Source organism: Equus quagga, chromosome 1 (assembly GCF_021613505.1).
Source record: "Equus quagga isolate Etosha38 chromosome 1, UCLA_HA_Equagga_1.0, whole genome shotgun sequence".
Taxonomy (NCBI): domain Eukaryota; kingdom Metazoa; phylum Chordata; class Mammalia; order Perissodactyla; family Equidae; genus Equus; species Equus quagga.
In genome coordinates this window covers 129,381,427-129,407,067 of record NC_060267.1, presented here as the reverse complement: position 1 = coordinate 129,407,067, position 25,641 = coordinate 129,381,427, and the positions used below count along the sequence as shown (strand labels likewise).

The following is a 25,641-nucleotide window of genomic DNA, read 5'->3' as shown; positions in this document are numbered from 1 at the left end:
GTGAGGATGATAGTAAGATTTGAGAGCTTAATCATCTATAAGAGATTGTCAGTAAATAATGTCTAAAATGGAAAAATAGACAAATAGCAATATATTATTTAGAGATATAAATGCAAATACCAGAAGAAATGGCTAAAAATTAAAAGTTGTCGCTTCCAGGAATTGAATTTCAGGAATGGAGTGGAGTAGGACAGAGGATGAATAGGACAGCTCACATTGTACATCTTGTAAGACTAATGGCTTTTAAAATTGAATCTATTACTTTGACTTAAAAAAAGTTGTTTTTAAGGAGTGAGGGGGAAACAGCGCCACATACTGCAAAAATCCTATATGAAATGAAAAGTATTAAAAGGAGCCATGGGCTTTGGCAGATAGGAGGTTATAGTGATCTTGGAGCAGCTTCAGTGGTTGAGTGGTGGGTGTAGACCAGGTTGCAGTAGGTGGCAGAGTGAAAGAGAAATTATTTCATGTACCGCAAAAGTGTAAATTGAAGGAGACTAACTGACATACAGGATTAAATAAGGGGATATACAGAATAGATGTGTTATCTTCCTCAGTGAAATACAGAATATGGAAATCTGACTTTAAATAAATTATAAAGAAGCTACATTAGACATTTACAGATAATCCCCCATAAAACAAAACAAAAATATTTTAAATTTATTTAAATAATTAGTTCTTCTAAAATGATTCATTTTACTGAAACACGTCATATAGGCTGACTTGTATCAATAGGGAAAAGTATGCTATTGATATAATTTGTATTACTTTATTTAAATAAAATAGCTTCTCATAATTCCTTTATTTCAACTTAATATCCTTGATTTTGAAAGAGTTGCTTGCTTTGTTCATTCTGAGTCCTTTTCAAAAAGATCTAGGCTTTTTAAATAACATGAAAACTAATGAAAATAAAAGGCAAATTGTGTCCCTACCCCCTAACCTGATTGCTCTATTATAGTGCGAATTCTCTTAGTTCCTCTTTCAGGTTCAAGTTTTTGTTGAAGCCTAGTCATGGGAGTAATGTTATCATCTTTAAATTTGGTCATGGAATGTGTTACACTGCCTCGCTCAGGGAAATGCTACTCGGTTTGGGCTTGGATAGTAATGTTTATTTTCTTTGGCAGAGAGGCTGATCGTCGAGGGTCATCTAACCAAAGTGGTAGAAGAAACAAAGCTTTCAAAAGGTTCGTTTTCTGTGGGTTTTCTGTGGGATTTTCCTGTGGGTTTTGACAGCTCTTTTGGATAATGAAGGTTAGTGTACTTTTCCAAGGTCATAGTATTTTATTTTCTCTCTCTAAATACTATTCATAGTATTTTATTTCATCAGTTTATTTCTTATAGCTCACAAAATGGCAATCCAGTAACAGTATCAGATAATAATATAAAGTAGTTGGAGTTTTGTTTTAAGGAGGATATCTTAACTGGAAAGTTTCTCTTTAAATGAGTATAGATGTGTGTGTTTTTAAATGCTTAGAATGAGTTTCTTTGGGTATTAAAGATTTGTTATGATCTCTCTGTCTCACTTCCAGCATTATTTTCAGCTTTGATGTCAAAATTTTAATCAAACACAATGTAAATCTTTTTTGAAACAACAGGTGAAAAATGCTTACAATTCCATTTTTGTGGTTATCGTACCTTTAACATTTCTTATGATATTTAATATTTTCTTAATTCTTGGCATCTCAATTTGATTTAAACCAAAGTGATAATGTAGAATCTTCTTATATTTTATCATGGAGTCCTATAATTGTGTGAAGTAGTTTATTAATTCTTTTCTGCTACAATTGTTAGATTTAGAGAAGAAAAGTGGGTTTTAAAACATCATATTATCAGGTCACTTTTATGTATAGAGAAATTGGGCAAATAAATTTGGTGGGATATGCTCATTATCATTCTAGGACTTTGATCAGAACATACCAGTGTAAAATTTAAAACTAGATTCACAATCATTTTGGTCAATTAAAAAAATGAGTGAAAGAAGTTTGGAATACTCTCCTTCAGCACATTGTGTTTTATGAAAGTAACTAGATCCATTTGGCTTTTAAAAATATTTAAAAGGATAGTGTTATTTCAAATATCTGGGGCTTCCTTTCTGAATTTTGTGCACGGCAGATGCCATATTTGGGGAAAGAATGCGTAGACTATGCATCACTAATATTGTTCTGGCAAACAGGCGTTGAGTTTCAGAACAGTGAACTATTTTTAGTACATATGGCAATTTATTTCATCTTATTAAAGTGAGATGAGAACAGACTTTAAAATAGCTTTTACCTCACCACCTGAAGACCTATTCAGATTAGTTTGTTGAATAGCCAACACTTTGAAATAGAAGTGGAACCTTAGAAAACAAAATCAGTGCTTCTTTAATTAAAGTGTGTTAGTATTTCGATTTAATACATTTTGAATTAGAATATATTTGCTTCGAATTATGTGATGTCATTATTAAAAAAGATTTGTGCAATCTTACTGATGTCCTTTTGAAACCTAGCTATAAAATATGTATTGAAAGCTTTAAAGAACATGCTTTTTTGATCCAGCAATTCCACTTCTGGGTTTTTATCTTAAGGAACAAACTGGACACATATGCAAGTGTGTTTGTTTCAGTGTTGTTTTAAAAGCAAAATGAGGAAAACTTGTGTCCAATAATAAGGGCATTTATTAAGTAAATTATAGCAAGTAAGTCCATGCAGGTAAATACGTCCTTTAAGAATGATAATCCAGATAGAAGTTTTATATACCCAGAGATTTTTCTATCGGCAGTCAACTGGAACCTTTACTAGCACTACAATTTTACTAGCACTTCTCACAGTTAACATGCAGTAGTACACTAAACCTTGTAACAAACTAGATGGCTGAAATAAGTTACATTTTAAGTGCTTTATATCGGGCTATAAAATATTTTCTTTTGGATTTGGCTGAATTGTCTTATTTTTTTAAATGCTTTCGTTGGTCATGTTTTTGATAGAATTTTCTGCGTTGAAAATATTACTAGAAATTGCTGATTACTAGCTATTACAAATCTTAGTATTTCCTTCAGATATTTCACCTAATGCAAAATGTGATCATAGATTGCATATGCTTTCTGTTAAAGCCCTAACTCAACTTGCAGTCATTATATGTTTACAATAGCTTTAGGGGTGGAAGTAGAAAGAAAACAGTTGTTTTCTACTCCAGATTCTACCACCAACTAGCTATGTGCCCTCAGGCAACTTACTTTAGTTCTTTTTTTTTTTTTTTAACGATTTTATTTTTTCCTTTTTCTCCCCAAAGCCCCCTGGTACATAGTTGTGTATTTTTAGTTGTGGGTCCTTCCAGTTGTGGCACGTGAGGCACCACCCTAGCATGGCCTGATAAGCAGTGCCATGCCCGTGCCCAGGATCCGAACTGGCGAAACCCTGGGCCGCCGAAGTGGAGCATGTGAACTTAACCACTCAGCCACAGGGCCGGCCTCTACTTTATCTCTTTAAACCTATTTCTTCATTTGTAGAATGGGATTGACAATATTTAACTTGCAGGGTTTTGTGGGAATTTAGTGAAATATTGCTTATGAAGCAGGAAGCAACATTCTGGCGTTCAACCAGTGTTAGTTCTCCTTTCCTTTCTTGATTTTTAACCTTGCTTTCTTTGCAAGTAGTGCTTCCAGTGGTGTAGGAAATGGTCTATGGCCAGTATGTTTGTTTTGCCTGTCCATCATTCTGTCTACTCAAAGATACAGTGAAAATAGTCACCTTGTTGTAGATTTCTCAGTTTGGGAACAGTTTAATATTGATGTTGGTACCCAAATTAATTTATCTCTGAGAACCTCATTTCCTTTATTTGTAAAATAAGACCAATTAAAAAGTATAATCCTCATATTTTTGAAGACTTAGTTATGCGCCAGGCAGCAATCTATGTGCGTATTCTTTCATTGAGCCCTCACAACAACCTTGTTAAGGTCATTATTATCCCTCATCTTTACAGATGAGGAAACTGAGGCAAAGAAAAGTTGTGTCTTATAGCAAATTACAGAGCTGTTAAGTGGTGAAATTAAGATTTAAATTCAGTCAACCTGACTTTAGCATTTATAATCTTCAGGATGGTAGTTTTTATATAGTATAAGCCTAATAAATATTACCTACAATAATAATTGTCATATGCAAAGCACAGTAAATTATTCATAATGATAATCTAGCTATTCTTCCATTTCCTTTTATATACTATTGGTGTGTATCTTAATGATTAAGTACTGCAGAGAGAATCAACCAGCGATGACATTTTTTTTTCTTTTTTGAGGATGATTAACCCTGAGCCAACATCTGCTGCCAATCCTCCCCTTTTTTGCTGAGGAAGACTGGCCCTGAGCTAACATCTGTGCCCATCTTCCTCTACTTTACATGTGGGACGCCAGCCACATGCCAAGCAGTGTGTAGGTCTGCACCCGGGATCCAAACTGGTGAACCCCGGGCCGCCGAAGCAGAACGTGTGCACTTAACTGCTGCACCACTGGGCTGGCCCCAGTAATGACTTTTTAATACTAGAAAGTTGGGTGCTGCTTCTAACTGAAGAATAGATATTTTGAAAAATAGATACTCTGCCACTCATTTGTTGTGTCCTGTGTTTCATTCTTGAATAGATTTTGTTTGCCCTGATATAGGAACTGTAGTATCAGGACACAATAATGATGGATCATGTCTTGACTTGCTAAAATCTTGCCTTCTTATGCAAAGTAAATTTGTACCTTCAGTCATCCTTTTTTTGGAGCATCTACTATATACTATGCACTGTTCTGTGCAATGAGGATATAGCAGTTAACAAAACAGACAAAAATCTCTGCCCTCATGAAGTTTATATTCTGGTAGGATCTTAATGGAAGATTTGCTCCCACCTTTATGGCAGTTTTACCTTCCTGGCCAATACTCTAAATATAAAGTAAAAGTTCCTTCTAAGCCAGAAGAATACTTTTGAAAGTAGATTCCTCTTGGTTTACTTCAATATCTTGATCATAAAATTGCCCAGAATATTAAAATCAGAAGAGAGTCATTTTTCTGTTTTCTTTTCCATTCCCCCAGAGTGGTTGTTTTTGTATCTATATATAGATTAGATGTATTAGCATGCCTTATTTGAGACTGTAACTTTGTGATCAAAACTACAACATTCAGAAATGTCTGATTACGCACCCTATCAGTGCACCAGAGGTCATAGATTGGATTCCCATGGGCCTCTGTGGTCAGTGACTTCACTTCTAATCTAAGCTCCCTGTCTCTCAGCAGTTGGCCTTCGGCTAGAAATGGCAGTGAGAAAAGAAGCAAAAGCCTTCTTGTAATCCATCACCTGTTTCATAAGTTAAGCTACAAATTATAGGGGTGTTCTTATATGGAATAGCCATAAGAATGTATATTTTAATATTGTACTAAATATTGGTGACGGTAATGGTTTTAGATATCTTTCTGATTACTTTCAAAATGAAAAATATCTCTTGATTTAGTTGTTTATAACACAGTTGATTATAATATAATTATATTCACTATAGTTTTTCAAATAATGTATGACTGTGTGAAGTTAGAAAGTAAATGTCCGCCATGTCCCTACCTCCAAAAAAGACCATTGGTAACTGTTTTAGATCCTTCTAGACTTGAATAAATAATATAACTAAAAATTCATAGCTAAATGTATTACTTTCAATCTAAATGGGGTCATGGAGCCAGCCCAGTGGCGCAGTGGTTAACTGCGCACATTCTGCTTCGGCGGCCCGGGGTTCATCAGTTTGGATCCCGGGTGCAGACCTACACACTGCTTGGCATGTGGCTGGTGTCCCACATATAAAGTAGAGGAAGATGGGCACAGATGTTAGCTCAGGGCCAGTCTTCCTCAGCAAAAAGAGGAGGACTGACAGCAGTTAGCTCAGGGCTAATCTTCCTCAAAAAATAAATAAATGGGGTCATATTATACATACTGTTCTTTAACAGACTTTATTTTTACTTAATAGTAGTGAATATATCTTGAATATTTTCCATTCCATAATGAAGAATGTTGCAATGAACATCCTTATATGTACTATAAATAGTCTATTGTTTCCTTAGAAAAAGTACTAGAAGTGGATATGCCTATTTACATTTTTCATACAAATTACCACAAACAGTACAATCAAGTGCATAGCATTGTAAAAAATCATATGCTTAGTGAATTTATAATCTCACTAAGGAAATAAGATATATAGACACACAGAATGATAAAAAAAAAGATCATGATTAATTGCTAAAACACAAGACTCAGAGAAGATGCAATTAAAAGGAGCTGCATGCTGAAGAAGTGAAGACTTCCTTAGAGGTGATGGGGCTTACGCTCTCTCTTACGGAATGAATAGGCCAAGTAGAGAGAATGGTCGTTGAATTTAGGGAAATGTAAACTCAAGCAAAGAATTGCAGGCCATCATGAGCTGGCATGCCTCAGCCCTGTAAAGAGGCTGACCTGACTGAAACAGAGCTCCTGTGGGAATTAATGCAGGGACCAGATTATGGCTAAATTCTGGGATGTGAAGCTTGGCTGAGGCCTTATGGAGAAATGGGGAAGTGCTGTAGGATTATGGTGAGCGAAATGGCCATCTCTGTAAATGCTATCCTAATGCATGCGATAGTATACAGGGCCTAATTAATAGTCAGTCATCTTGAATAAATTATTGGACTTCTAGTTAATATTTTTGAGAGCAATTCATTGCAAACTAGCCCTAGAATATCTTTTATTGGATCAAGCAGCACACTACTTGCAAATAATTTCAAAACTTTTTTTATTTTAAGTTTTTCTCAATGTAGTTCAGGTATCATTATATTTTCTTTAGATATAAAAAGCTGGTAATTTTCTTGTTTTAACTGTTACTTTTATAACAAATAATTGTGATTTTTTTTTTTTAGAATTTTATTATGAGTATAAATATTACTAAGGCAACCTAACTTGTGTTTTTATATAATAGAGCCGTTTGCTTTTATCATCTTCATACAATGTCCCCATGGCCTTGGGAATTTTGCTATATTTGTTGCATTTCTCTGAATACTTTAGCAAAGCTTGCTTCGTTTTTGTTTCCAGTTGGCCAGTGGACAACCTTGAACAAAAGCCCCAGCCCTCTGCACAGCAGACACCAATCCACATTATAATTTAATATGAGCTACGTGTAATAGCCAGCATTCCATTTTGGACTAGAGTGGTACAGAAGTAAGAGATTTCAGTGACTTCAGTTAATTTTAAAAGTATTTTGCATACCAGTAGATTTAGAGCACGCATAGCCTGAAGCAGTTTTATTGATATAAGCTATTTAATTATAATGGGATTCTACTTTTTTTTTTATCTTGGTAGAAAACCAGGCAAGAGCAAAGGAATCTGATTTATCAGATACTCTGAGTCCAAGCAAGGAAAAAAGTAGTGACGACACTACAGGTGAGTTTTAACCTAATGTTTACAAATCTACAGATGTTATTGTTACCAATAGAGCAGTTTAGGTATGCAGGTTAATGTGAGTGGAGATTTCAAAGTTTGTGTTTTGGGAAAAAACAATGCTTCCATTTATCAATAGCTGTATAAATTTCAGTTACTTATTTTGATAATGATAGCTTGCTGATAGAGCTGATTACTGTTTGTAATTGTCTTTTTTCCCCTCTCTGTAGACGCCCAAATGGATGAGCAAGACCTAAATGAACCTCTTGCTAAAGTGTCCCTATTAAAAGGTACTTTTAACATGTTTTTATGACGTTTTAAACCAGGGCATCAGATTCATCCTTTTCAATTCCATGTATTATGTGAAGTTTTAAGTTTTAGTTGAAAGGTTAACTTTTTTGTATATTTTTATTGTATAACAGGTCCTGTAAGGTAGCGGGAACTAAAATTTAAAATGTTAGTTTTGGTGCCCGGGCTTCAAACAAAAAGTTGAAATTATAAAATTGGGATCTATCAAGGTTATGAAAGGCGAAACTGCGAGTGATATTCTGCATATGAAATGCAGCTGTGGTTTTTTTGTGTTTACCTTCATGTCTCTGATAGAAACTTACTAACACTTATAACATAAATTAGAAAAAGGTAGGGCTGGCCCGGTGGCGCAGCGGTTAAGTTCTCATGTTCTGCTTAGCGGCCCGGGGTTCACCGGTTCGGATCCTGGATGCGGACATGGCACCACTTGGCACGCCATGCTGTTGTAGGCGTCCCACATATAAAGTGGAGGAGGATGGGCATGGATGTTAGCTCAGGGCCATTCTTCCTCAGCAAAAAGAGTAGGATTGGCAGCAGTTAGCTCAGGGCTAATCTTCCTCAAAAAAAGAAAAAAGAAAAGAAAAAGGTAAAATCATTAACTTTCTTGAAAGAACCACCTGTTTGCTCTGTTACCATATGGTAGCAGTTTAAATTTCCTCATTTTCTGGTCCTCCCTATCCTCCAATAAATGTCCCTAGGTTCTTAGGATGCTCTTTTAGAAATTTTGGGTGGGGCTAAGATAAGCAGTGCATATAATAAACTCTTTCACTTGTCTCACTTCTAGGTAAGAAGTACATTTATTTCTTGATATTGTTTAGAATGAAATGGGTAGGAAATAAATCAGCATTTATAAAAGTGTTTTTAAAATAAAGTACCTTGAGGTGACTTATTGATAAATCTGTGGTTGTCACCTTTTAGTCTTTTTTATATTGCCTTATTGCACACAGAAAAGTTGACATATAAGTTCAGCCCAGTGGGTTAAACATGTTGGTAACAGTGGACTAACACCAGGCAACTCTCTCGAATCGGCAGCGAAAGCAGCCTGTGGAACTTTCTCTGTATAGAAATTCCAGTGCTTCTGGCTGGACTATTAAGAGATCTTCTAGTCCAGACCCTGAGCCTTGGATTATATAAGGAAGACTTAGTTTTACCCTACATGACTCTGCTGCTGGCCTAGTGGTACAATGATAGGGATAGGGGGTGGTTACCAAAGAGATTACCCAGATTCTCTTAGCGTTCCTTGTTCTGGGCATCCTGGCCTTCTCTTTTCTTCCCCACAGATACTGAAGCTCATGTGGCTCTTTGAACCACCTTTGATTGAGCTCTGTTACCAAGGGAAGCCCTGAGGAATACTGGCCCAGGCAACCAATTGCCAACCTGTCTTTTAGTATGATCGTAATTTCTAGCACTGTTGGTGATCTGCGCTCTTCTCAGATGACCATTGGTGTTGAGGAGGCGTGCTTTTTTCTAGTGTCATAATAATAAATCTAAGTTAATATTCGCACAGTCCAGAAAGCTTATCTTGGAGCATTTCTGATTCTTCTCAGAAACGCAATACTGTTACTGTATGAAATGTTGTTGCTGATACTGAAAAAAATGTCGTTATCTGGACCTTTGTGGGAACATAGAGAAATAAGAGGGGAGGTGAATGAGTAATGAACACCTGTCATACAAAAGTAGCTGTTCTTATGGCTTTTTTTATTATAGAAATCTCCCAGAAATCTTTTTAGCACCCAAGTTCAGATTGATTTATAAGTAGTATTTATGATTGTGTTAATTATCTTCAACTGTTACTAGTGCTTTTGTGATTTTATGTCTGTTTTAGATTTTTATTTTTATCCCATTGCCTACCACAATGCCAGATGTTCAGTAAAATTCAGATATTTATTCAATAAATTAATAATAGACCTCTTACATCAAAGTTATAAAACCATAAGAGCATTAGGAAAGGAACACACTCTAACCAAGAAACTAAGAGTCAAAGAGCTCTGGGTTCAATCCCAGCTCTGGCTTGCATTTGTGATAAGACCTTGGGCAAATTGCTTAACCCTTATGTGCTTCAGTTTTTTCATTTGTCACATTGGAGAAAAATGACTTCATAGGGTTATTGTGAAGATTAAATGAAATAATGCCTGTAGATCACTTACCAGGGTATTGGGAACGTAACATGTTAAGCACCATAATGAAGGCGCTGTTAATAATAATGATGATAGTGATTGATAAAAGCAGAACTATCTGTTAAAGGGTAACTTTTCATTAATTGAATAAGATTGTGGTTTCAAAAAAGCATTTCCTACTTTATCTTTTAGGGAAAAGCAGTTGTTGGTGGTGGATGTTTTCCAAATGATAATGTATTTATTTGTTTGTTTACTTTGCCAGATGTCAGGGGGTAAAGTTTTTTTAATCCTTGAGTACCACAGGAAAGCTAAATTTTGTCTGTGAAAGTGCCCACGATATAGGCTGGGAAATCAGTCTCAAGGAAAAGGGAATAAAAGGGAAAGATGTGGGAAAGAAAGACACTTGAAAATACAAGGTGCATGTGGAAGGAGGGTGGGTGTATAAATGCTGCTAGTAATTGCTTGGGGTGCCAGTGAAGATGAATCAGTTTCCCTAACCTTGCTTTAAATTAAGGTGACAAAAGCAAAAACAGAACCCCAAAACTTTCTTCACATTTCTGTATGATTGCCAACTTTTGTTAATGATATCATATCTTTATCAACACCTCTTGAAAGGTTTTGCAGCTTGATTTTAAGAACAGACTGTCAATAGTCAGTCAATGATTAGATATAAAGAAAAATCACCCATTAGAAGCAGGCGTATTTTAGAAGTCTCTAAGAAACGGTCACCATGGCCCTAAGTGGTTATTTAATCCATTGTTTTTCTTTTGTAAGAGTTGTATAAATTCTTAAAAATAATGTATTACCTGGCACATAGAAACATTTGAGTTATGCTTGATTATGTGTAGTTATATTTTGTAATCTGTATAATTAGGTTCAGTAGGCTGACAAAATTTTTCTCTTAAACGAAGAGTATAAGTTGTTAGACCACAGTGTTAACCTTGAGAGCTGTAGAAAATAGCCCCTTTATTTTCCTCATTGAACCCTATTCCTGACTCTTGAACCATTAGTTTCAAATTTTATTCTTTCCCTTTTAAAAAACAGCCAATCTTTATTTCAAATTATAGTGTGCTACCCTTCATGTTAGTCATGTCGGATTAAGAGAATAATCTAAAGTAGGTCAAACATTCACCATGAGATATAAATAAAATGATGATGGCAATGATACATTTATCCTGAAATATTAATTATTTTCAATCAATTTATGCTACTTTTGAACAGAAATAAGGATGTAGCTCAAATCACAGTTTTCTATATGCTTGCAGACGTGTTCCAGATAAGGTAAAAAGAAAACTGGAATTCAGTCCAAGTAGTTTCTAATGCAGATGTGCTCTATTTGGGGAACTATGCCAGGGACTCTGGTGATTTCAAAGACTGATAAGACTGTCCTTGGGGTTTGAGGAGTTTCTAGTCAAATTGGTGATAGGAGAGGGATAGATGATAAGCTGCTTCTTGATGGTTGTTCCCATTAGGAGTCAAAGAAAGGAGAAAGAATGTCCAGATTTTTGGTTTCTTTTTGTTTATCTTGGAAGAAGGGGAAGAAAGGCAACCTGAGCTTCATGAAAGAAGTATCATTTGATGTGACCTTTAAAGTGTGTCATACCACATATGACATATGCAGTAGCAAAAAACTGAACCTGAATCTGGTCAAGATTCTAGATCCAACTGCCAACTTGCAGGATATGTAAAGAACTAGGGACATATTCTAAATGATTGGTGGGGATATAATAGCAAAATCCAGAATGTGGAAAATTCTATAGGACACGACCCAGTTTCTTCAAGTAAATTGCAAGATTTGGGAGAAAAAAGGAAAGGATGGGGGATCCTACAAATTAAAAGAGATTTAAAAGATGTTTCAGCCATATGCAATGTGTGAACCTTGTTTGGCTCTTCATTCAAGCAATTCAACTGTAAAAGAAATTTCAGATGAGAAAATTTTCATATTGACTGGACACTTGATATTAAGGAATTGCTCATTATTTTCAATGTGGTACTAGTGTTACAGTTATTTATTTTTTTGGTTTTAGTTCTTTTAGAGATTATATAGATATAGATAGATAGATTTTTTGAATGAGTAGGTTTATGAGAAGATTCAGAGACCTTCTCAGACAAAGGAAATATTTTAATTTTAAAATATTGAAAACCACAAGCTAGATAATATGGGTTGCGTTTGACAAGTATAATTAAAGTTTATTCACATAATCACTTGAGTGTTTTTCTATAAGTTGGGGTGATTATTTGGCAGCATTCAGAGACTTCTGAGCACAGAAATGATATGATCAGATCTGTACTTTTGGGAGATTTGTTGAATGAATTGGAGTAGTTAAAGGCTGGAGGTAAGGCAATCAGTTAGGAGGCTTAGGTAATCATTGAGAGGCTGAACGAGGATGAGTGCTGTGGAAATTTAAACAGAAGAACAAAATCCAATTTGGGGCCCTGTTCCTGTCTTACTCTATCATCTCTCCTTTGGTGATCTTGTCCATAGGCCTGAGAAACTGAAAGAGAGAGAGATGGAAGTCAGATATAATTCCAACGTTTGACCCTGAGTGACTGAAAGGATGGTGGTGTCATTAACAGAAATATTTATTTCTGGAAGAAGAGATGTGCTGGTGAGGCACATGTTGAGCAGGAAGGGTGACCATAGGTTCTGGTTTGCCTGAAACCATTTATGCCTGTTTTCCCAATTATTAAAATTGCTTCCTTTCACATTCAAAGGTGTCCCAGTTTTGTATTGTCACACTAGGAACTAGAGATGCAGTTGGAAGTACAAGACAGAAACTAGAAGTAGAAAGTCATTTTCATTTATTTCTGAGACCTTTATTGACCTGGGAGATAGAGAGAGAAGACACATGAGGATGCTTCAGTCTTATGGAGGAAAGAAATATGTTGACAGTGTTAATAAGTGTTTTAATAGGTGTGGTGGTAACTTTGAAGGGCACAGCTAACTTCCTGGCTAAGGGCAGGGGTGGAGTGGAGCAGTAGTCAAGATGGCTTCCCGAATGAGGTGGTTAAAGATAAGTGAGAGTATGCCAACAAGGAAAAGGGAGCCATGCATTTCTTTAAAATAGTACTAACATTTAAATATAGGAATAATGTTTAAAGTAAGAATAATATCTGTCAGGAGTAAAGTGTACAAGAACACAAGTGTGGTGGAGCACAGACTGTGTGGGGCGAATATGATGAAAGATAAGACTTGATCAGACAGAAGGCAGTAACGGTGTTTGGGAATTCTTTGCGTAGGGCTGGACCATGATAGCAGGGGAATTTATAGAGAAAGAAAAGAACAATAGGGAGGATAAAGGAGCCAACAAAAGATCCAGTTGTCAAGAAGGAACCCAGCTGGTCAGAAAGAATGGCAAAGGGGTGAAAATTGACAGTAAGAGGCTGCGTCTGAAGTTAAATTCATAGTTAGCTTGCCACCTAGAACTATCTCACATGACTGCACATACCCATGACAGAAAAATAGTCTTTCTCCATTGTGAAGGTTGTTCTTATCAACCAAGCCTGCAACTACCAGACCTTCCAAAGGGAGGAGTGATAGTAGTGGAAAGAGGATGCACCCACCTGGCCAGCTGCCTCGGCCAGCTAACTTCTGTCAGTTGATGAGGTAACACATATTGTGGCTATATCAGCCTTCAACAAACATGCACAGATGAAATAGAACTTGGGAAGAAATGCTTTGATTTGGCCCTTTACCAAGTGGTTCAGAGTATCTCAACCATGTTTAGAGCAAAGGTCAAAATTTAAGTTATATCTCTAGTCACTCTTTTGAAGAAATAGTGACACCAAATTTAATTTAAGATATCACGTAGGTATTCTTTGTGCCAGGGCTGGTTCATTTAGTGGATTCTTGTGTGGTATGGATCTCTTTACAACATTTAGCCTTAATCTGAGAAAAGCTGGCCCCTGTCCCAGACTGTACACCAGGCAGTTCTAAAGCTACGCCATCTGTGTTAAGGGGAAAACTGATTCTATTAATCTTTCCACCTCATGATAGTTCCTAAAAAAATATCCATTTGACTTGCATATGTAAATAAAATGGATTTGGTTCAGTAAGACTTTCATTTATCTTCATCTAAACACTTCCATCAATACTCATAACAAGACTTCACAAGATTGTGAGGTAAATTGATACAAAAAGTCCGTTTCCATGACAAAAGTGAGGCACCATGAGAGTGAACCTAAGCCATAATAAACTAATAATTCATTTTCCCACACAACCATATGAAATACAATGAGGCCTTGATCAACCTTAGCACAAAAAGATTTGCTCATTCATCTTTGATAAAAAATTGATACTTCATTTTCTGAAAAGAGTATCTGCACACTACTTGATTAGTTTGAATATAGTCATTTGTGTTTATTATATTAAACTTAATTTGTAAAGATTTTTGGTCAGTATCCTTCTATAATCAAACACTGTGTAGAGTTTATATGTTTATATTATTTGAAACATGGAGTCTTTATTAGCTCTAATTAAAATGCTGATCCTGTTCATTATGTGGCACAAAGAACTAATTTGCAAATAGTAGATTCCTGTGTTAGCCAAACTCATTATTGCCTAGATTAGTCTGTCTCCTGAAACATAATTACTTAACATAAAAATTGTTCTATTATTTTTAGTTTGAAAAGCAAGAATTAGTTTTGTTTTACAACATCACTGATGAAGAGAATTGTTCTGCTGCAGACAAGAATTATCTGTTTTAATAGACCTTTGAGATAGATTACATATGATTCTTCATTTATAAAAGGATCCCCTTCCTCAAAATAAAACAGCTTTTTAGTTGTTGGATTAATTCATTTACAATTATTGTTTATTTCAAAAATCTACACGGTTAGATGCAAATCTTTGGTTACCTTGTATGTTAATCAGATAGTTAAGTGCCTACTGTATGTCTAGTATTGTATTATTTGGAAAATAGTATGGAAAATAGTATGTTCCATATAACATGGAACATAAGTGTGAAACGTACATGTGTTTAACATTTGTTACTAAAAAGAAAAACAATGATAGGAATCCTCTTATTTCTGGAGAAGAAAAAAAGACTTGGTTGTTAGGAAAGCATGCCACTTAATGCTATGATATAACTAAGAAGGTACCATGATTTATGAGAAAGACAATTGAGCTAGAGTCAGAATTCCAATCCTATCTCCACCACTTCCCAGATATGTAAGCTTTTTCAGATCTCTGGACGTTTATTTCCTCCTCTCTCAAATGAAAGGAGTACTTACTTGATCTTAAAGGTCTCTTCCAAAATCCTATGTGTCTATATGGGTTCATACTCCTTTTAAATATGAAACTAAATGCTGTTGAATATTAGGGAACTTGAAAGGGCTTCCTGCTTGCTTGGGTTTTACTGTCAAGCTCTAGAAATCAGACAAAAGAGACCACTGCGTGCTGAGAGTTAGATGCAGTCAGGAGGTTTGATGCAGAGGCTTGAACCTGGGCTTTAAAGGATGGGCGGGTTTGGAGGAGTAAAGGAGAATGGCATGAGCAAGTTTAAGTGAGGACAGTAGTCATGAGCGGAGCTACTGAGGAGACTAGTAGGTATAATAGTGTATAGAGTATAATAGTGAGTGATGGAAAATAAGTAATGACTGGATTGTGGAGAACGTTAAAAGTCAAAGATGTCTGGATTTATATAATAGGGATTCAATGTAGGTTCTTAGTCTAACTGAGAGAATTGCTCTAGTATCACAGTGCAAGATAGAATGCAGAAGAGCAAGATAGGTTAAGGACAACAATTTGGGCAGAAATGATTGAGGCTTGTTCTAAGATTGTGGCATTAGGATTGATAATCTCAAGAGACCTTTTTTAGTTATGAAAAATTTCAAACCCAAGAAAAGTTGAAGAGTACTGAAAACACCCATATGGGCCCACCACCTGGATTTAACAGTTGTATTTTGCCATATTTTCTGTATTTGTATGTGTATATAGGTAGAAAAAATTTCTAACTTTTTATTTTACTATAATTTCAGACTTATAGAAAAGTTGCAAAAATAGGACAAAGAATCCCATGTACTCTTTATCCAAAGTCTCCAAATGTTAACGTTTCACCCCGTTTGCTCTTAACGTTTTACCAAATTTGATTTATCTGTCTTCTTCTCTCTGCTCCTTCCCCTGGCTCTCTCTCCATGAACCATTGAGAGTAAGTTGTAGACATGATAGCCTTTACTCCTAAATACTTCAGTATGTATTTTCTGTTTCTCTTATATAACCACTGTACAATTCTCAAAATTAGAAAATTAACATTAATACATTACTATTATCAAATCCACAGACCTTATTCAGATTTTGTCAGTTGTCTCACTAATGTCCTTTATAACAAAAGAAAATGCTGAATTGTAACTTACGTTCAGTTGTCATGTCTCTTTAATCTCCCCTAACCTGGAACAGTTCCTCACTTTTCTTTGTGTTTCATGACATTGACATTTTTGAAGAGCACAGGTATTTTGTAAAATGTCCCTCAGTTTGGATATATCTAATGTTTCATCATGGTTAGATTCAGACTATGCATTTTGGGCAGGAATATAACAGAAATAATATTGGGCACCATATCAGAAGGCGCCTCACATTGAATTATTCTGTCACTGGTGATATTAACTTTATATAAATATATGCTGTTACTCCTCAGACTTTTATCTACTTAGTTTTAGCATCTACTAATGATTCTTGCCTGAATCGATTATTACTATAATAGTTGCCAAATTGTGATTTCATAATTTTCTCATTCCTTCTACGTTAGCTGGGCTTCTATAAGGAAGAGTTTTCTCATCTCCTGTCTCCCTCCCTCCCTTCCTTTTTCTGTATCAGTATGAATTCATGGATTCATGTTTCTATTCAGTGGTTTATAATCTATCACTATGATTATTTATTTTGATACTCAAATTGTACTGTGTTTGGCCAGTGGGAGCCCCTCATGTCTTTTTTGATGTGACCCAATCATTTTTTGAGCCCTTTCTGATTTTATGACATAAAAGATGTTCTCTGTTCATCTTGTACTTTCCTGGCCTTAGCCCTGAAATCAGCTATTTCTCCAAAGAGCCCTAGTTCTTTTTAGTGGGGAATGGTATTTAGAAACCAAGATCTGAGTATTTGGTGTGTTTATTGCTTCTAGGCCTACTCAGTGAACAAAGTTAAGAAATAGATGTACAGTCGTGCACTGCATGATGATGTTTCAGTCAACAATGGACCACATATACAACAGTGGTCCCATTAAGAGTAGTACCATATAGCCTAGGTGTGTAATAGGTTATATCATCTAGGTTTGTGTGAGTACGCTCTATGATGTTCACACAACAACAAAATCACGTAACGATTCGTTTCTCAGAATGTATCCCCCATCCTTAAGCGATGCATGACTATATGTAAATACATACACCTGTACATACTTGAATGTATATATATGCAGTCTCACATATCTATATTTATTTCTACATCTGTATTTTTCCATACATCGAAATCTATTAGAGTTCACACTCTAATTCATAACCTACACCACAGGATTAATTCTATCTTCCCTATTTCCATGTCTGTTATTCTCTTCTCCGACAGTGAGAAACCTGGCTTCCTTTATCTACAATATGTTTATTTATTTGATCATTTTTAGAATACAGAAAAAGTAGTTTCAGAGTTACTAACCAATGCTTCTATGGAAAAGAAGCCTATGTGTAGATTTGTTTTTTCTTGCTCATCAAATTATTAACATAGAACAGTAGTTTTCAACATGGAGTAATTTTACACCCCCAGGGACATTTGGCAATATATGGAAACATTTTTGGTTGTTACAACTCAGAGGGAGTGCTACTGGCATCTAGTGAACAGAGACCAGGGAAACTGTTAAACACCCACAATTCACAGGACAGCCCCCAGAACAAAGAATTTTTCATCCCAAAATGTCAAAAATGCTAAGGTTAAAAAAACGCTAGCATGCAACTAGGAAAATATCTATTGAAGGATGTCATGTAGATATTTTTTGCTAAACCACTTGAAAATAAGATATAGGGGGGCTGGCCCAGTGGCGCAGCAGTTAAGTTCAGACGTTCCGCTTCTTGGCGGCCTGGGGTTCGCCAGTTCGGATCCCGGGTGCGGACGTGGCACAGCTTGGCAAAAGCCATGCCGTGGTAGGCGTCCCACATATAAAGTAGAGGAAGATGGGCATGGATGTTAGTTCAGGGCCAGTCTTCTTCAGCAAAAAGAGGAGGATTGGCAGTAGTTAGCTCAGGGCTAATCTTCCTCAAAAAAAAAAAAAAATATATATATATAAGGATCATGATATTTCCCTCCTAACTACTCTTAAAAATATGGACACTGTCCTACGTAATGACAAATCCAAAGATGGGTTGCTAGGACTCCAATGTGCAGGGTTGAAAGAGAAGTTTTGTAGTTGCTGTGCGAGTGTTCCTGTCACTGGAAAATCTCTCTACGTGCCTCTCCCCTTACCCAGAGGCCATTTGAAGGAAGAATTGATAGGTTGATTAGAATAGATGAACCCAGAGTGAAAATTTTTGACAGAAAAGTAGGGTATAATCTATGAATATGAAAATATGTGTGTGACCTACTGTGATAGTACTGTGAAATTTTAGTTTTAGCTTTTTTTTGATGGATTAAAGTTGTTATGCCTGAGCTACTTGTAAGCCAAAGTAATAGTCAAATAGAATCTACTATAAGAATATGGCCCACCTGATGATATATTTATTTCAAGCAGTGTTCAGTAGCAGAAAGTTTTAATACAATGAAAGATGAACAGAGTGACTAGAATGGGCAGAGGTTAGGGGAGGTGGCATATTTGAGATGTAATGCTGGATTGAATTTATTTTGATAAAAACCATCATCTAATAATTCAGCGAATATTCATTTGTTATACGTGTGTAGTGTTGGGGAAACAGTGATGACAAAGTGAGCACAGTGGAACTTTCAGCCTAATTTTTATTTTGTATTTCACAACTGGAGAAATCATGCTAAAATACTTTCTCCTAAAGAAAAGTTTATTTCTGTTTTTCCATTTCCAGTTAAGTTCCAAGTGAAATTTTTCTGACTTGTTATGAAGAAATTTCAAAATTGATAAAGAAGAATAGCATTATGCCCATCTTACTGAATTTCAAACCTTACATAAGCTCTACATGAGTGAAATATTTAACTTAGTGTATAATAATATGTATTTTATAGTACCATTGCCATGAATTACTAATATATATTTAACTGTACCTGTGTTCTTTCTCCAGGGTAAAATGACTAAAATGCTTAATATAATTTGCTTCTAAAGTTTATTTAACTCAGTTGTCCTGTGTTGTTTAACTATGCATGTCTAAACATGAAAGAGATTGCTAATCTTTGGTTGTAGAGATTGTGGTGTGATACTAACTCTTGCTTTTAAAATAAACATATTTTTGTCAGATGACTTGCAGGGTGCACAGTCAGAAATTGAGGCAAAACAAGAAATTCAGCATCTTCGCAAGGAATTGATTGAAGCCCAGGAGCTAGCTAGAGCAAGTAAACAAAAATGCTTTGAACTTCAAGGTGAGATCAAGATTACTTTGATTCTTTAGGGAATGTGAAGACAACATGATATAACTGAGTGGCCCCAAACTTGGCGTCCAGAAGCATGGTATTCTGTTCCAGATCCACAATTTTGTTATTAAATATGTGACCTTGGGACATTGATTTAACCTGTCTGAACTTATGCTTCAGATGAATAAAGTGGGGAGAGTTACGGTTGCCCTACTTCCTTCCCATTGTTGATGTGATCAAGAAAGACCTGTATTGGGCCGGCCTGGTGGCGCAGCAGTTAAGTGCGCACGTTCCACTTTGGTGGCCTGGGGTTCACCAGTTTGGATCCCGGGTGTGGACATGGCACCGCTTGGCAAGCCATGCTGTGGTAGGCATCCCACATATAAGTAGAGAAAGATGGGCACGATGTTAGCTCAGGGCCAGTCTTCCTCAGCAAAAAGAGGAGGATTGGCGGCAGATGTTAGCTCAGGGCTAATCTTCCTCAAAATAAATAAATAAAAAAGACCTGTATTAATTAAAGATCTTAGTAGTTAATTACATATTAAGACAACAAAAGGAAAAACATACTGTATATACATTTCTAAGTTTTAGTTACACCTAATGCTAACTACTCAGTATAAGATAAGGGAAATTTATATTCCCTATGATTTTATAGTATATTCTTCAATAAATGGAAGGAACCAGGCAAGGTTAAGGTATAGAATCTTCTAATGTCCCAACCACTTTCTTTTCTAGTAGCTCACTTATCTATAGTGTCATAGGCCAGTGGATTCTGTGTTATTCCTTAGAGTTTACGTTTCCATATCATTCACAGTAACTACCTAGTTGTAGTCAATTAGTACCTTAGAAAGTCTTAGAACGAGGAGAAAGTGAATGACCTATGGAGTCTTCATGTTCTCTAAGACAGCCTTCCTGACCAGGAGGAAGATTCATATCCCAAGGGGAACTGGGAACTTGCGGTTAGTGGGTACTTACTATGTGCTTAGTCGTAAACATGAGGATTTTAGGTCTGTTTTTTAAATTTAAGCTCTGAGTGCTGATTAACGACTATCAAGGATCCTTCTCATGTAAAGAATAGCACATAATATCTTGGTGATACAAGGTCTAGAAAACTCCACTACTTAATTAAATAGATTTATTACTTACTGTTTGTGCTCCTAAAAATCTTTAAACAATCTAATTGCTCATACTGATAATACTTGCTGCCTAACTTTTGTTTCTGTCAATAAACTTTAGGAGAGAATTTCTTAGAAATTTCCAGCTGCTCAATTCTGAACATTTTCATTAACTCACAAAATTAGATATTCTGTCTTTCACTTGTAGCTCTTTTGGAAGAAGAAAGAAAAGCCTATCGAAATCAAGTTGAGGAATCCACTAAACAAATACAGGTTCTTCAAGGTATGGAACACCCCAAGGCTATTTGGGATTGTTATTGTTTGTAGTGATTCCTAAGGAATGGAAAGTAAGAGTGCAGAGGAGTCCCATTTTTCTTTTCATGGCTTTGGTTCTTCCCTAGAATCTGAGACTATAACTAGGCTCTTGGTGGTTTTGTTTTTTTTTTTAAAGAAGCTACAAGGGAAGGTTCCCAAGTACTCCAATAGTAGACACTTGGAGTGGGATGATCATGGGTGAAGACACAGATTTGGTAAGACTCACTTTCTGGATTATGTAGTGAATTAGTACAAACAGGGCCTTCAGACAGGAAACCAGTTTGAGCTGCTCTGTGCATCAGCACTTTTAGCTTGTTGGTGGCATTATTTCTAATGCTCCTAACACACCTACATTGCAACAAAAATGATATACCACATGGAATAGAATAATGGTCCCCGCACTGCCTTCATTGGTGAAGGCTTCTCTTCATACCCACTGTTTTGCTGTCTCTTTGTGTGGACTATCACAGGGTCATGACAGAAATGACCAGAACGACCCCTCCCTGCATGTCAAGGGTTTTCTTAACCAGAGCTCCTGGTACTCTGAGGTTGTAGTCTTGAGATACCCCAGGGGAGGTCTTTCGTTCCCATGCCATTGTAAAATTCCTAAAGCAAAATTAATTTGCCTGCATTGTCAAACAGGGAACCAATGTTATTTTAAAATATTAGTTTGAGACATAGGGTGAGAAGAAATTAAATAGACAGGCAATCTCAGTTCATAAGAAATGGGAAGTCATTGTATGAGACCTATGATATTTGCCCTAAAATATCCCAGAGAAAAAAACCAATTTGGGGGTTTTATTTTCTTATTTTTGAGTGGGACATTTGAATTATTTAAAATTTTTAATTTTATTATGGTCAAATTAGAATATCTGGTGTAGGTTCTATTTCTTTAAGTTGAAAACTCTTTAAACTCTTATTATAGTTTAATGCTGTTACTCAGTTTATATAATTCTGATTTGAGTCTATGTTTGTATCCTGTACTGTGTATGGGCAATTTTTCCTAAAGGTTGTATGTCATTGTACTGCCTTTTGTCTTAAAGCTGTCTTACCTAGGCATCATTGAGTGCCCCCTAGTGCCAGCATGTATATTTCAGGGCTTTATCTACAAGTCTGTGGTTATGTTATGTCTGGCCATTGTATCTTTTCAGATTTTGAACCTGTTACCTCTCAATGCTTCCTACAAATTTAAAAATGCTTCCTACAATTTTGTCTTTAATGTTTATTTATGAGATAACCTCCCCCCTCCCAGCCTTAAATCCCCTCAATTATTTTAATTATTCTTCTTTTCTACCTATAATTTTCTTGTGTTATAGTAACCAAGACTAGTAGTCTAGTTCTGAACCAAGTATGATTTTATACAAATTGTTTCCAGTTCAAGTCAAGAGGGCACAAGATCTTTTAAAAATACACCTCTTATGGGCCAGCCCCGTGGCGAAGTGGTTAAGTTCGAGCACTCCACTTCAGTGGCCTGGTGTTTCACAGGTTCGGATCCTGGTTGCGGACATGGCACCGCTCATCAAGCCATGCTAAGGCAGCATCCCACGTGCCACAATTAGAAGGACCCACAACTAAAAATATACAACTATGTACTGGGGGGCTTTGGGGAGAAAAAGGAAAAAAATAAAATCTTTTTTGGGGACGACCCAGTGGCGCAGCGGTTAAGTTCACACGTTCCACTTCTCGGTGGCCCGGGGTTCTCCAGTTCGAATCCTGAGTGCAGACATGGCACCGCTTGGCACGCCATGCTGTGGTAGGCGTCCCACATATAAAGTAGAGGAAGATGGGCACGGATGTTAGCTCAGGGCCAGTCTTCCTCAGCAAAAAGAGGAGAACTGGCAGTAGTTAGCTCAGAGCTAGTCTGCCTCAAAAAAAAAAAGAATCTTTTAAAAAATTAATTAATTAATTAAAATATACCTCTTTGATCAGGCGTATTCATTAATTTTATCAATTCATTAATTCAACCAATTCTTGATTGTTTACTCTGCTGTTTGGGGATAGTGCACACATGAGAAATACAGTCTAGTGGAAAAGATAAACAATAAGCAAATAAATATATAATATGTTCTCCAATAAGGGCAGAGTAAAGGGCTAGAGAATGACAGAGGGCTGTTTTTAGGTAAGTCATCAGAGAAGCCTTCTTTAAGGAATTGACATTTGAACAGAAAGTTGAATTAAGAACATCAAAGGTTTTACTAATGCTCCCTTCTGACCAAGCAATTGTGTCTAAGAATTCGCCCTAAGAAAAAAATCAGGATTGCATTATAAGCAGTATTGTTTATATTATAGCTTAGTAATTTAAAACTTAGCCTAAAATGTCTAAAATAAAGGATTAGTCAAGAAAGTTACAGTGTAACTTTTTTGTTTTAAAAGATGTTCATCACCAGCAGGATAGAGAACACTATATATATTATGATCCCTCCCTATTTTTGTTTTTATATATGTGTAAATACGTAGAAAAAACCTAGAGGAATAAGTACCAAATGTTAGAAGCAGTTTCTCTGTATGGGAGAAATAAAGATCCCTTTGGTTTTTTCTGTGTTTCTGTATTTGGACATTTTCTGCATTAAACATGGATTGCTTGTACAGTTTAATCAAAAGAAATAAACAGCCCTGACAGCCTGGGCTGTGCAGTAACTACAATCCCATATGGGCTATTCTTTTATTCCTAATTGCTATGGACTAAGAAAATGATGGATAAATATACTTTTGTAGCCCAACTGCAGAGGTTACACATCAATATTGAGAATCTCCGGGAGGAGAAGGACAATGAAATCACAAGCACCCGCGATGAATTGCTTAGTGCCCGAGATGAAATTTTGCTCCTTCATCAAGCAGCAGAAAAGGCTGCCTCTGAGCGGGACACTGACATTGCTTCTTTACAAGAAGAGCTTAAGAAGGTGCGAGCTGAGCTTGAGCGGTGGCGGAAAGCAGCGTCTGAATATGAGAAAGAAATCACAAGTCTGCAAAACAGTTTTCAGCTTCGATGTCAACAATGTGAGGACCAACAGAGAGAGGAAGCAACAAGGCTACAAGGTGAGTAAATGTATTTTACGTGAAGCTTTTTAACTCTTGACAATGATAACTTTGTAAGTTGTACAGGATAACCACTCAGGCTGTTTTTCTTTTTGATAGCAATTGGTTGTATAGAGCAGTGTTTTTATGTTAGGGGCTCTAAATATTCTTCAGGTTTCCAAGTTCTACAATAAATTGAAATTTTTTACAATTTTATATTTTATTTAAATGCTGTTAAAAATTATTTGTCTTATAAAAGTGAAATGGGAAACAAATATTACTGAAGTTCAAGGTCACGGGACTTCCTGAGTTATAAATGCAATGTAACAGAAATCAAAGGATAGCCATGTAAACTCTACATGTTTTTAAGGGAGAAAAACGTATGTTCTTCACTGAAATATTTCCCTTTCTCCTCTGAATTACTATGGAAGTTATGTTCCTATATTAACAAATATGTTTTGGGACTGTTTTAGGTGAACTAGAGAAGTTGAGAAAGGAATGGAATATGTTGGAAACCGAATGCCGTTCTCTAAAAAAGGAAAATGTTTTGCTATCATCAGAACTGCAGCGGCAAGAAAAAGAATTGCATAAGTATGCAAGAACTCTTTTTTTTAGCTTCAAAATACTCTTTTTCTTAAATTTTCATCCAAATTAAATTTAATTTTGATACTTAAATATCTTTTTGGAGCAAAATGTTCAGCCAGACTCTTGGCTATTTGCCAGGTTAACCATGCTAAATGAACAGTTTAGCATTTTTTTTCTGCTGCCACCATCATCCTATATGTTCTTTACTTTTGGTGTACTCATGGAATACATATTCAGTAAAGGCCCCCTCCCCCAAAAAGCCCTAAACAAACAGCAAAGATCTATAATTAATGATTGAACTTTCCCTATAAACTAAATGATAATAAATTTCAAATACAAATTTGTTTTTCTTCCATGCCAGTGATCCTTTCTGTTAATAAGGGTGATCAGGAGATGACTATAATAAAGAATTTATACTATTGAAAGATATAAATTCATCTTCTAAATTTCAAGCAGGATTATATAAAGAGTAATAATGTGTAACATCAAGAATTCTCTAAAACCAGTTAAATCTTTCTAGTATCCAGTACCCTACAGGTAAACCAATGAATGCAATAGATTTATTCCAGCAAATTTAGTGAAGTCCTGTTTTCCCACCAACATTTGTTGCATAGTTTAAAATTGATTTCTTCCTTAAAAATTTGATCCATTCCATATTTATTGTTTAAATAATGTTTATGTTCTGATTCAGAATACAAAAGTAGTACTTGTTTATTATTGAAGCCGCTCTTAATTACTCCATCTCCCTCCCTGCCGGTACGCAAAAAATGGGAGTCATTACTCTCTTGTTAGCCTTATGTTTACACTCCAGAAGAGCATTAAGGTTAGCAAAAACTCAGTGATCAAGGTCAGTTCCCATAGAAAACAAGCTTTACGGAAAAATGATAAAGGACTAGATACATCAGAAAATAGTAAGCTTCATTATCTGCTTATTAAAAAAAACCAATTGTAATATTGATTATACATTTTTAAAAATTAAGAACTAGTTGAAGAAACAAGATGTGCTGATTTATTCTCTAAAACTCCTTACGATACCATGTCTTCTCCATATCAATATCTGTAAAGCGCTTTTTTCTCTTCCAGTGTCATAGCTTACTGTAGTCTTTTCATTTATTTATGTGTATTATTTTTTGAATGTTTAGAGAATAAAGAATAAAACAATAATAATAGTACAAATGTTTATAAATAAAGAATAAAACAAATGTTTGTTTATAACATGTAAAAGTTTGTAAAAGCAAATTCCAAAATATGAAGATGACAAAATAAAGGT

The 25,641-nt window shown here is 35.8% G+C and overlaps 1 protein-coding gene across 33 annotated transcripts in view; it reads left to right on the top strand.

Annotated features, from left to right (window-relative positions):
* Positions 1 to 25,641, top strand: part of SLMAP (sarcolemma associated protein) — a 158,934-nt gene that overhangs the window by 121,747 nt on the left and 11,546 nt on the right. For 23 of the 33 annotated variants that reach the window (XM_046654908.1, XM_046654918.1, XM_046654830.1 and 20 more), the window contains 7 exons: positions 1,125 to 1,184; positions 7,327 to 7,407; positions 7,635 to 7,694; positions 19,228 to 19,350; positions 20,665 to 20,739; positions 23,487 to 23,807; positions 24,260 to 24,377. In XM_046654908.1, coding sequence (XP_046510864.1) covers positions 1,125 to 1,184; positions 7,327 to 7,407; positions 7,635 to 7,694; positions 19,228 to 19,350; positions 20,665 to 20,739; positions 23,487 to 23,807; positions 24,260 to 24,377 — 838 coding nt within the window. The remainder of the gene's footprint in view (positions 1 to 1,124; positions 1,185 to 7,326; positions 7,408 to 7,634; positions 7,695 to 19,227; positions 19,351 to 20,664; positions 20,740 to 23,486; positions 23,808 to 24,259; positions 24,378 to 25,641) is intronic. The other 10 variants (XM_046654982.1, XM_046654990.1, XM_046654953.1 and 7 more) reach the window with 1 other exon arrangement.